Source organism: Podarcis erhardii (assembly GCF_964252035.2).
Source record: "Podarcis erhardii genome assembly, chromosome: 13".
Classification (NCBI taxonomy): Eukaryota; Metazoa; Chordata; class Lepidosauria; order Squamata; family Lacertidae; genus Podarcis; species Podarcis erhardii.
This window is the reverse complement of record NC_138502.1, coordinates 18,600,825-18,613,255: the sequence shown is the minus strand read 5'-3', so window position 1 is coordinate 18,613,255 and position 12,431 is coordinate 18,600,825. Positions and strand designations below refer to the sequence as shown.

Here is a 12,431-nt window from a genome sequence, read left to right as displayed (position 1 = left end):
CTTCTCTGGATTGAGTGTTTTTGCTGGGGGCGACAACTCACAACAGTGCTGAGTGAGTGAGGCTGATGGAGACCAACATCATCTTGAGACCCCCCACTCTTGAATTCTAGAGTAGGTCAGACTCAGGATTCAACAGCTTCACATTTTTAAACTTACCCCACCTCTCCCATCACTGTGAAGTTCCTGGGTTTCATTTCCTTTGGCAAGGGGTCGCTGGGAGCTTGTGGAGTTCTGTAATATTTACAAATATACAGGTTGAACGTAGGTGGTGAAAGTAAAAGGTAAAGGAGCCCTGGACGGTTAAGTCCAGTCAAAGGCGACTATGGGGTTGTGGTGCTCATCTCGCTTCAGGCTGAGGGAGCTGTCATTTGTCCACAGACAGCTTTTCTGGGTCATGTTGCCAGCATGACTAAACTGCTTCTGGCACAACGGAACACCATGAGCGCATGGAAACACAATTTACCTTCCTGCCACAGCAGTACCCATTTATCTACTTGCACTGGTGTGCTTTCAAACCGCTAGGTTGGTAGAAGCTGGGACAGAGCAACGGGAGCTCACCACCACCACTCAGATTCGAAGCGCCGACCTTCTGACCGGCAAGCCCAAGTGGTTCAGTGTTTTAGACCGCAGCGCCACCTCGTCCCTAGGTGGTCGAAGTACCATTTTAACAACTCCCAACAGACAATCACATCCACCATCCCACATCAAATCTCCAGAGTGAAGCAGCTCAGTGTTCCCTGATGCTGCTACTTGCAGAACCACCCGTAACCAGTGCTGATTTTTATGAGTGTGTTCACGTTACCACCCTAGAGCACAGTGAAGTTGTGGTCCATCTCACAGCTCTTCCTCCTGCGACTTCCCACCAGCTGTTCATATCAGCACTGTCAATTTGGTGTTGGCAAGGCTGGGATGTTCTTATGCAGGTGTGTTTTCACACCTTGGCTGGAGAGGAATTGAAACAGCTCAAGGACACCCATGGATGTGAAGCTGGTTTGAGAAACAACACCTCAGACAATACTATATTATTACAAAGTACAGGATACATATGCGTTTTGGATAACACTTTGTGAACACGGGTTAGAAACCCAGCACTGGAAATGGTGTGAGGGCACAGTAAATGGGAGTTGGAACATAACTTGTGCCTTTCTAAAAACAAAACAAAACACTACTATTTGTTTATTTTCATAGGTACACAGGTTCCCTCCCAGTGGTCACTAGTTTGTGGAAGGGATTGAAGTGCATACCATGAAATTTAGGTTTGCACAATTAAAATGTATTAAAAGTACTCTGCCCCCCACAACAAATCATTAAAAGAAAGAAAGAAGACAACACAATTTGGAGGGTGGGGAGGAGCCTGGTGCAACAAAGTTCAAGATAACATTGACCTATGTATTTTGTTACTAACTTTATAGAGATAAGTCAGTGCTAGTATAAGGCTGAAAATAAATTATAAGCACAGTCCTTTTTTAAAAAGCTTTTTGATTTGATATGTGATATATGTAGCACATCATATGATTATGTATTATTACTGTTGTTGTTGTTGTTTAGTCGTGTCCGACTCTTTGTGACCCCATGGACCAGAGCACGCCAGGCACTCCTGTCTTCCACTGCCTCCCGCAGTTTGGTCAAAATTATGTATTATATACGTACATATATGCCGATGTGGTATATTGCAGACAATTCTCAATTTTCAATTTGCCTGAAAGACTGCACAAATTTTGACTTCTTCTAAATAGAGTTTTAAGGATAGAGGACGATATGCTATGCAGTGGAAAATAGCTATTAGTGGACTATGGAGGGGAGGAAGGAAGTCTGAGAATTCTGAGAATTCTACACTTTTTGATTCTATTTTATGTGTGAATGTAAAATTAAATGGTAAAACCAGTAAAAACGTATTACAAAATTTTGACTTCTTCCCTCTTTTTTTTTTTTTTAAAAAAAGGAATCAAATTCCCCTTGCTTTCAAAACGTGGGTGTGCGTTTCTAAATCTTCATTTCCGAATAAGGGAGGCACAACATTAGAGCTAACACTTGACCCTCCAGACTGAACTCTGACAGCTGCTACTTCCAGCCGTTCATAAAAGGGATGCAGTGTTAGCTACAACCTTGTTGCTAAGTCGGCCTCTCCTGGGGCTTCTTGTGTTTTGTTAGCTGTTTCTATCCCTTGTGGGGAGTTAAGATGTTTCGGGTGGGGCCTCTCAATCTGCTTCTATGTTGTTGCATTTAGCGGCAAGCGGTTCCTTTGAGCATCACCGCACTCTAGTCCCCTTCCTTGGCCGAGCGTGCAAACAGGAGACCCCTCCTTAACCTACACTGGACGGTAGGTAGATCTTACAGACTTTCCTTCTTGTTTGTTATCCCTTTCGAAAAGCAAACCTAGCAGAAAGAGTTCAGGTATCTACAAATCCTCTACCAGGAGGAACTCGGTAATTTTCAGCTGGTTTCACTTTAAAAAAATAAAAATAAAAATACCTCTTGAATGTTATTCGTTAGTCTCCTACTTTTTAGGAAATTCATTTACAGTGGTACCTCAGGTTAAGAACTTAATTCGTTCTGGAGGTTCGTTCTTAACCTGAAACTGTTCTTAACCTGAGGCACCACTTTAGCACAGCAAAGAGTGAAACTGTTGAACTCACCCCTGCAGGACAGTGATGGCTTTAAAAGAGGATTAGGCAGATTTGCTGGAAACGGCAGGAGGGGGAGGGTCTCTTGTGTTTAGGTCTTGCTGGTTTCCCACAGGTATCTGGTTTGCTGCTGAGAAGAGGATGCTGCACTAGGATAGCCCATTGGCCTGATCCAGCAGCCTTTCCTTATGCTATACCAACTTTTGGATTAAATATCTCCCAATGCATCTTTGTTAAACTCTTCAGAAGTGGTGGAATTGCAGCGCCTACCAGCCATAGCCAGTATTGCCAATGGTCAGGGATAATGGGAGTTGTAGTCCCGACAGCTTCTAGCAGGCCCACAGGTTTGCCACCTCTGCTGTAAAGCATCCATGACAGGTGGCCATCCAACCTCTGCTTAAACGGCCTCAGACCTGTATACCAGAAGAAGCATCTTCACCCCCATAGTTCAGCCCGGACACTGAGATCCAGTGCCGAGGGCCTTCTGGTGGTTCCCTCATTGCGAGAAGTGAGGTTACAGGGAACCAGACAGAGGGCCTCCTCGGTAGTGGCGCCCGCCTTGTGGAACACCCGCCCTTCAGATGTGGAGGAAATAAGCAGCAATCCTATCTGAAGGCAGCCTGTTTAGGGAAGACATCTGAAGGCAGCCTGTTTAGGGAAGTTTTTAATATTTAATGCTGTATTGTTTTTAACACTTGATTGGGAGCCGCCCAGAGTGGCTGAGGAAACTCAGCCAGATGGGTGAGGTATAAATAAATTATTATTATTATTATGGAATAAACCTACATGGATAGATAACATGCACACTGTACAGCTTTATAATGGGGTCCTTTTCTCATGCTTTCTGTATCGCACAGTAACGTTCCAGTTTTAAATGCAGACTCTGCATTTAGGTTATGTGTGTATATGTGTTTAGAAATCCACATTGTGCGTTTTCTTTTGGTAAAGCAAACTCAAGCCAGCTTGCAAACAACAACAACAGGAAAACCGTCCAAATTTCAAATTATATTAGTCAAGAGCAGGGTAAATCGATCAGCTGGAAACCCTGGGGCCAACGGTTTAATCTGCATTGAAAGCTTGGCAGAATAAAGAGGTCTTGCTGTTTGCCCCATTGCGTAGTTCGCAGGCAGTGGCAAACTCCCTCAGAACGTCCACAGCATACATTTAACAGCGCTTTCCCCCAAAGAATTCTAGGAACTGTAGTTTGTTAAGGGAGCTGGGTGTTGTCGCTCTGTGACGAGTCTCTTAACCACTATCAGCACTCTTAACAAACTACAGTTCCCAGGATAAACTGTGAAGGAAGTCATGACTGTGAAAGTGGCATAAAGGTGCTTTAAATGTGTGGTGCAGGTGTGAGCTACAATCCTGCAATTCTTTTTGACTGAAGGAATGGCCAAGGAGCATTTGAGGGTGGGTGGCTGTGCCTTCCATCTTCTTTATGCGATATCTCTTTGCTCCCGTCAGAATAGCATCCTCCTTGCAACAAGGTCTCCAAAGTTGCTCTGCTCTGTCAAATGGCTCTTACAAGTAAAACTGTGTTTGCTTGATGATGATGGGGGAACGATCAGTAGTCAAGAGAGCTGTAAACAAGGGCTTCCCTGTGGACCACGTTGACACACAAGAGAGTTTGACCTGCTGTTGCGTATCTAGGGTTGTGCCACAGCTTTGTCAGAGGCCGCTGTGAAAGGAAAGATTTGTTGCTCTGGGTTATCCTTGAGGGCTTGTGGGCAGCTGGGCTCAATTTGATCCTGCGCTTGGACTGGGGAAGCTGTTTCGATGGCAAATGCTTGGCCAGGAAACATGTCATTCTCAGTGCCTCTGAGAATGAGCAGAGTGCATTTCCTTAAGCCCTAAGGAACTTTGCAAGGCCTTGCAGGTCTGCTGCTAGAGTGCAGGGTTATCCAGGTGGCCTGAATCCCCAGCTCCTGTTTTTAAAATACCATGCTGTTTGTGAGATTGCTGAACATCTGGCAGGACTGGGGGGGTCTCAGCTCCCCCACTTACCAGAAGTGGATGTAGGGCAACATGACCGGTTTGCCTGCGCCAAGGGATCACCTTCATGCTTCGTTCCTAAAGCCTAGAAATGCTTGCCCAGTTTTGGGAAGGAGCTGGAAGGGCTCTAGGACCCTGCCAGAGCCTCTCACCTCCTTCCCAAAGCCTGGCACCTCCCTTACCCAGCTTTGGGAAGGCACCATGAGGGCTGGGAGAGGGGTGTGAAATTTTGCTCTCCCACAGGATATCACATTACGAAGGTCTGCCCCTGCCATTGCTTCAGATAAACATCAGACACATTTTGCATATGTGTGACATTGGTGGTAACATACGTATCCAGTACATGACATGCTAAGATGCTCAAGCTTCTAGTCTTCATGGAACCGAGAAGAGGTTTTGCACCTGTGTAGGTTGCAATTGCTAGGGTCTCAATGATCAGGCTTCCTAGCTCAAGTAGTGGGAGCCTTGGTGCTCTGCATGGCTTTGTGTGCCTCTTCTGCTGCACCTACAACTTTCAGCCTTGCCTCCCACTAGTCCCCCACCATGTGTAAGCTATCGTGTTTTGAGTTTCTGTTGGGATAAATGAGCGCTCAAGCTATACATTACATGACAGGCGCATGCCAAGTCTCCCCTCATGTTGCCTCTGCACAGAGTTTTCTTTTTGGACAATAGGGAGAAAAACTGTTATTTCTTGGTGGATGGAGATATGTCACTATTATTATTATTATTATTATTATTATTATTATTATTATTATTATACACAGAATAAAATCAAGATATAAAACCACAAAATACCTAATAAAAATAAAAACAACAACCCAATAGCCCCCCCAAAAAACATAATTTAAAAGGGCATAAGATGTAAATCAGGTCAACCAAAGGCCTGGTTAAAAAGGATGGGTTTTGCCTTGTGCCTTAAGGTGCATAATGAAGGCGCCGGGCAAACTTCCCTGGGGAGAGCATTCCACAGATGGGGAGCCACTGCAGAGAAGGCCCTTCTTGTGTTGCCACCCTCCGGACCTCTTGAGGAGGTGGCACATGAAGGAAGGCCTCGCCTCAGAAGATGATCTCTGGGTCCAGGTAGGTTCATATGTACTATATGTACTATGCTACATATAAGGTTTCGATGTTCCCCTTAGCAGCTCTGCAGACCAGACACAATTTCACTCTCCATCACGGGGTCCTGTGCACTGGTGGGGACCATCTGTTTTCTGTTCACTCCTGTACTGCTTGTATTTTTGTGACCACCAAAGGTTTTCAACAAATAAATCTGACTAAGGCAAACCTACATTTCCGGTTTGTGATTGAGTCCCTTCCACAAAACAGGGATGGTCTGGAGGTGGCCTCGGCCTTTGGGGTGGTCATGGCTTTCTGTTCCATGGACGTTCCTGGGTTTGCTCCTGTATTATGTGTGGAAGGTCTCCTCAGTTTTTATTGTGCCACAGGCCAGCGTTTTATCTTCCTCTGCAGAGACTCCCTGGTCTGGCAGTTTGAAAATGGATCTGAACAACCTTCTCACTTGCCTGCTGCTGCTGTTCCTGGGTGCAAGCCATGCTACCACCGACGAAGCTCCCAGCACGCCCCTTTTCTCCTCTCCTTCCCCTCTCCCCACCACCTGGTCCTCCACGCCACAAACATCCCCCGAATCCACGCAAGGTCCCACATCAGACGCCACTGATGCGACATCTTCGCCCAAACCTTCTCTGACGCAGCAGGACCAGGACCACAAGGAGCCCTCGGTCTCCAGCCCACAGACAGAGAAACCCAGACTTCCCCAAGAGAAGATGGAGGCTGCTCCTTTCAAGTTTCCTGAGGTTGACATCGAGGAGTCTGGCGGAAGTCAGCAATGGGAGACTGCAGCTCAGGGAGTGGCGATTATGCTGATGAAACCCAAAGGTGAAGGTGCTTCTCCTGGGCTTTCAGACAGGGGAAGGACTGTGGCTCACGGGTAGAGCATCTGCTTTGCATGCAGAAGGCCTCAGGTTCAAATCCTTGGCCTTGCCAGGTAGGGCTGGAGGATGAGGCATCTTCCTATGCCTGTGTGGGGTTTTGTGGAGGGATTAGGTAAAGGTAAAGGGACCCCTGACCATTAGGTCCAGTCGTGGCCGACTCTGGGGTTGCGGCACTCATCTCGCTTTATTGGCCGAGGGAGCCGGCGTACAGCTTCCGGGTCATGTGGCCAGCATGACTAAGCCGCTTCTGGCGAACCAGAGCAGCACACGGAAACACCGATTACCTTCCTGCCGGAGCAGTACCTATTTATCTACTTGCACTTTGACGTGCTTTCGAACTGCTAGGTTGGCAGGAGCAGGGACCGAGCAACGGGAGCTCACTCCGTCGTGGGGATTCGAACCGCCGACCTTCTGATCGGCAAGCCCAAGAGGCTCAGTAGTTTAACCCACAGCACCACCTGTGTCCCTGATTGTGGAGGGATTAGTTGATTGCAATTCCAATCCTGGATTCTCCAGAAGGGCGCTGGGGTCGAGTAGCTCACAGATCAGTATGAAACCATGGACCTGGGAGAACTTGTGGCTATTGGGTGACCCTAAGCAAGCTGGCATCTATCAGCCTCAGTTGCTATATCTGTAAAATTGGGGTTAGAATGGGCTAGACCCGGACTCAGGCCCCATCCGCACTATGCATTTAAAGTCGCATCATAGCACTTTAAACAGTCATGGCTCTTCAGTGAATCCTGGGAGCTGCAGTTTGTCAAGCAACCTGAGAGGAGACCCCTATTCCCCTCAGAGAGCTACAGTTGTATGAGTTCCCTGGGAAGAGGGATTGACTGTTCAACCCTCTGGGAACTGTTGCACTGTAAGGGGAATAGGGGTCTCCTGACAACTCTCAGCAGCCTTAACAAACTACAGTTCCCAGGATTCTCTGGGGGAAGCCATGACTGTTTAAGGCAGCATGATACTGCTTTAAATGTAGATGAGGCCTAGCTTGGCTGCTCACATGTAGTCCAAATGAAGTGCATTGTCAAGAAAGTGGACAAACGAGGATACAGGTTTGCATAAAAACTGCACATGCCTGCTAACTAATCTGGATAGACGCAGTATTAGAAATAATTTATATTATTTAAATAGAAATGCAATACATCTGGGTCAGTGCGTCTGGCTGTTAACCAGAAGGTTGGCAGTTTGAGCCCACCCAGGGATGGTTGTGAGCAGGGATCCTGCCTTGCAGGGGTTGGACTAGATGTCCCGGGGGGTCCCTTTATGGATCTATGAATCTCACCATAGTAGAGAAGGTGACCTGGGTGACTTCCTGCTCAGCTTGCTTACCGAGTGCTAACTGTTAACTGGCAATTTCAAGGCAACTTATTGTCTTCCAGTCTTAAACTTGACCTGGATGAGACAACCCTTCAAACAGAGAAAGGGACGGGGAACTTTCTGCTTGTGGGCCAGCGAGACTCCGCATGGGTCTCAGTTTGGCCCATGGGGACATTTCCATGTCACACCCTCCTGATTGTTCCTTGACACGGGAGGCTTGCTAGGGCTGGCTCCTCGATTTCACAGAAGACGCCTTAGAAGGGAGGACTGCGTTTCGTAAAGTAGGAGACATGTCCATGCTTCCCATGAAGCGCTCTGTGTGGGCTAGGGATGAAAAATATCTTTTCATTCCAGTTTCTCTCCATTTCTTATTTTCCCAGTCTTAAATTCAGTCCCCCACATTTTGCAGGCATTTGTGTGTGTGAGAGTGCTTTTAATGAAAAATCCTTACGAAATTTCACCAGCTTTTTAGTGCAATTTTTCTTTCTGAGACACACATTTTCATATGCAACTTTGACTCACATAAGCGTTTTTGTAATGCAATTCCCCCAGATATAATGCATTTTGTGTTTTCCCCGCCCCACTAACACCTTCATTTTCATGGATGCTTTACACACACACACTGCAGCAAACTTTGAGGACTGCATTACAAAACTGTGAGAAGTGTGAACTTCTGAGGAGAGCTGAATTTTAGTTTGTGTATTGTTCCATAAAGTGAGGACTTGATAGGTTTGGCTTTAAATGCGGATGGGACCTCTCCTCCACCCCTAGTGTGGACCACGTGATATCATTCTTCCTTCTTACACAGGGCAACTGTCAGCTGGGGAAGCCCACACCGCAGCTAGCCACGCCATGGGGCTGTTTCTTGCTGGCTGCGGCCTGCTGCTCTGCCTCTTCATCGGGGTCTATTGTGCCTACAGCCGAGGATCCAAGAAAGAGCCGTTTTCCCACCATCGCTTGTATGAGGACGGATTTGATGACCCTGGTAAGCGATGGGTGGCCTTTGGGAAGGAGAGTGAGTGGGACCCGGTGGGCGAGGATTGAGGAGAACAGTGCAGGTGGCTGGACTATGCTTTGATACCAGCCACCTGTCTGCACTGTTGAAAGGGAAAGAGCAGGATGGAGAACCCGTGACTGGACTGCAGTGCTGGTGGGGGCTGATGGGAGCTGGAGTCCAAGAACATCTCAAGGGCCAAAGGTTCTTCACAGCTAGGGAAGATCATCACTGGTTACCCCTGCAAACCCTCCAAGATCTTGCAGACCAAAATTGGGACGCTCCTTTATTTGGTCCCAAGAGACCAAAATACATCCATGTTTTGGTCTCGCAAGGCCAAAAAGCGAGTGTCTTCTGGTCCAGTGCTTTGGCACAAGCCACCAATGGGACATTCCTAGATCCAAACAGAAGCCAGGATTGGCTTCTGTAATTCCGGGATCTCCCGCTTAATTCGGAAGTGTTGTGTGGTCTGCCTATGTATTTTTTCTTAACGTAATAGGTTACTTGAATGGTACCCTTCAGGGCAAAGATGAGCAGGGTGGTTTAACCTGCAAACAATTGTAAGGTAAATAAGTAAAAGGAAACAGCAAATAGACCACCAGTGACAATAACGGAATAAGGTGATGAGCTGAGCAGTAGAAGCCTTGAGAAATGAAACACGTTGATGTGGGTGTCAAGTGAGCCTCCCTAGCAAGAGAATTGCCTAAATAAGGGGCCACCACTGAAAAGACCATTTCCCCCCAGTTGCAGCTAACAGGTGTTAATATATATATATATATATATATATATATATATATATATATTTGCCAGTCAGCCAATACCAGGCAAAACAGATTGACTCAGTGAAAAGCAACTTCAAGTAGGTTTATTTCTTACTCTGCCCCCCCCTTTTCTTCCCAGCCCTCTTCCTGGACAGCCCAAAGGATTACGACTGGTTCTTCTACGAGACTGATGGTTACGTCTACCCAACGGCCTCCCAAGCCCAGCCTCAGCCAATCCAGACCCTCTCGATCCCAGCTCTCAAGCAACCCCCCTCTGCTCTCGATGGGTCGCCAGGGAAACTGGCGTCTTCCGAGGCAGGGCAAGACTCCAAGCAGCCCCAAGCCAGCCCTGTGAAGCTGGAGTGCCTGTCCCCAGCCAACCTGCGCACTGGGAACTTCATCTGAGGCTCTGGACCCTTTCCAGAAAAAAATATGGGCTACGTGCAAATCCCTCTCCCCACTCCTGCAGACTGAATTCTCTAGGCCAGGGTTAGGCAGAAGGTAGGACAGCCTATTTACTGATAGGCTGCTGCTGGAGAATTTGCGGTAGATTGGCTCCTCAAAAAATCCACCCCTTTCCCAAATATAGATTTTTTTTTTAGAAGTCCTGATCTGTAGAAATGCAGATGCTGTTTGGAATTTTTGATACATTCTTCCCCTGCATGGGTTATGGGTTCAGGAAGTAGTTGACTCCATCTCCACCCCACATCCCAAGTCACCACTTTGTTCCTTGCTCTGATTGGTGGAGCTCAGCTTCCTAGTAAAAGCAAACACAAAGCAGTCCTGACGTTTGCCCACATGTGCTATAGAGCACAGCCTATCTCCAGGTGCCCCCACTTTTGGAAGTGAGGTAGGCATTCTCACAGTAGTGGATCCTCATCTGCATAGCTGGTTTTTAATGCTGCCAGTTCTATTTCATTGCATTTATTTTTTTTTAATTATGTGATACGTGTTTTTAATGCAAGGTGTTGTAAGTCAATTTGAGAATATGTATGGAAAGGTGGAAATATTTTAAATAAATAGAGACATGGAAACCCAAACAGGAAGCTTCATTTTTCTAAATAAATAGATAAAAACAAATCCCTGTCCAAACCTTGAAAGCATAGAGACTTGGTTTTGGGAAGTGCTTTTGGGAAGTATACTCTGCACATGCTTAAAGGTACTCTGAACTAGCCTCCTGAACTTCATGCATTGAGGGGGAAGCTTCCCAATCTTTAGGAATAGGGCTGCCAACTTTTTAACCAGCTGTGTCTTTCACAGTAGCCTGATCTAATGCATTCTTTAAGGTGCCCCAAGACTTTGTTGCTTATGCTGCCATCAGCTGCCATGGCCATTTCTCTGAAAGAAGCTTGATTTGTCGACATCGGGCGATATGGCTTATATCCATGATGTGAGAAGCCTCACCAGCTGATTGCGGCACCTCCAGTCTGCTGGTAAAAGCACGTGAGCAGGCCTGTCTAGATCTGCTGTTGCTTTTCTAGTCAGTTGGCAACCTTACCCTATAACAACCATTTGTGGTGTGTGACTGACCATAGTCTTGCCAAAATAAACCCAGGGAAAAGGTGTAACTCTCAAGCTAAACACCAGGTGGCAACATGGGGTCAAATATCCCATCCTTGCCTGGTGGGGAAATCTGAGGTCTGCTCCTGACAAGGGGTGGGAGAGTTAAACCGCAAGAAGCCCGATGTGTAAAGTTCCTTAACCTTTAACCATGGGCTAACCAAGTAATTTGAAAGTAAATGTATTGCATGACCTTGCATAACCTCAATCTGATATTTCAAAAAATGCACACGCACAAAATATACATTTCGGTCCATTGTGCGTACACACAAAATCTCACTCCCCTTTTCGCCAGACTGCTAGGCGGGGGGGAGAGCCACTGCTCAGCCATTGTGCTGGATTAGGCCAGCTAACTGAATCCATACTGACGAAGCCTCGCTCTGCGTCATCGCCTCCTGCCAGTCCCCAGACATTGATTAAATTCCTGGCTTTCGGCTTCTTAAGCCCGACAGACAGACGGCGTCTCCTTTCCCTCCCTCCCCATCTCTCTTCAATCTGTTCTGTCTCTCTATCTCTCTCTTCCACCTCCCCTGAGATAGGTACAGCTCTCTTTCCTGTAGCTCAGAACCAGTGCAGCTGATGTTCCTCCTGCCCCCTGGCCTGAGCATTCCCATTGTGCTTGCTTCCCCCCGACTGCCCTGCAGTAGTGAGATGTGCAAAGGTTAGGCCAGGCTCTCTCCAAAATGTATTTCCGGTTGCTGTAGGGTAGAGGTGGGAACAAGGAGCAAATATATTCCTTTACCACTGGGACACCTGTCAAAGATTCCCCACTTTTTTAAAAACATTTCATCACCCCCAGTTGGGGTTATTGCTGTAAGAGCCAGAAGGCATTGCAAAATAGTGAATGGCAAAGCCGTAGTTATTGGACAGGAAAGGAATTCAGAATTACTCCAGAAACGTTTGGTCGAGTTGGCATTGTTGCATATGCGCCAGTTTTTGTACCCTCTTTTTAAGAGAAACATGCAGGGCGATTCACAGTGTGCTGTCTGCAGAGCAGTTAAGATGGGGGAGGGATTGCTTACCTTTCAGACTGTGGGCAAAACGGTAAAGCACTTGTGGGAACAAAGTGGGACAGATCCTGGCCAAAACCCACTGAGAAGACTGCTCTTTCCACAGATTGACCAGCCTGTCTACTACTTTCAGATACGACCCAACCTTGCCTCTGTTCTGTTCAGTTTCATAATGGGTTCATTAAGGTGTATACACACCTTGGGAGCTGAGCTGAGAA

The 12,431-nt window shown here is 47.0% G+C and overlaps 1 protein-coding gene across 1 annotated transcript; it reads left to right on the top strand.

Annotated features, from left to right (window-relative positions):
* The first annotated feature begins 2,222 nt into the window (after positions 1-2,222).
* On the top strand, positions 2,223-10,204 carry GFY (golgi associated olfactory signaling regulator). Its single transcript, XM_081835570.1, has 4 exons — positions 2,223-2,320; positions 6,087-6,512; positions 8,697-8,873; positions 9,783-10,204. Exons 2-4 carry the CDS (start codon positions 6,113-6,115, stop codon positions 10,046-10,048), a joined length of 843 nt encoding a protein of 280 aa, XP_081691696.1. The 5' UTR covers positions 2,223-2,320; positions 6,087-6,112; the 3' UTR covers positions 10,049-10,204.
* The last annotated feature ends 2,227 nt before the right edge of the window (positions 10,205-12,431 follow it).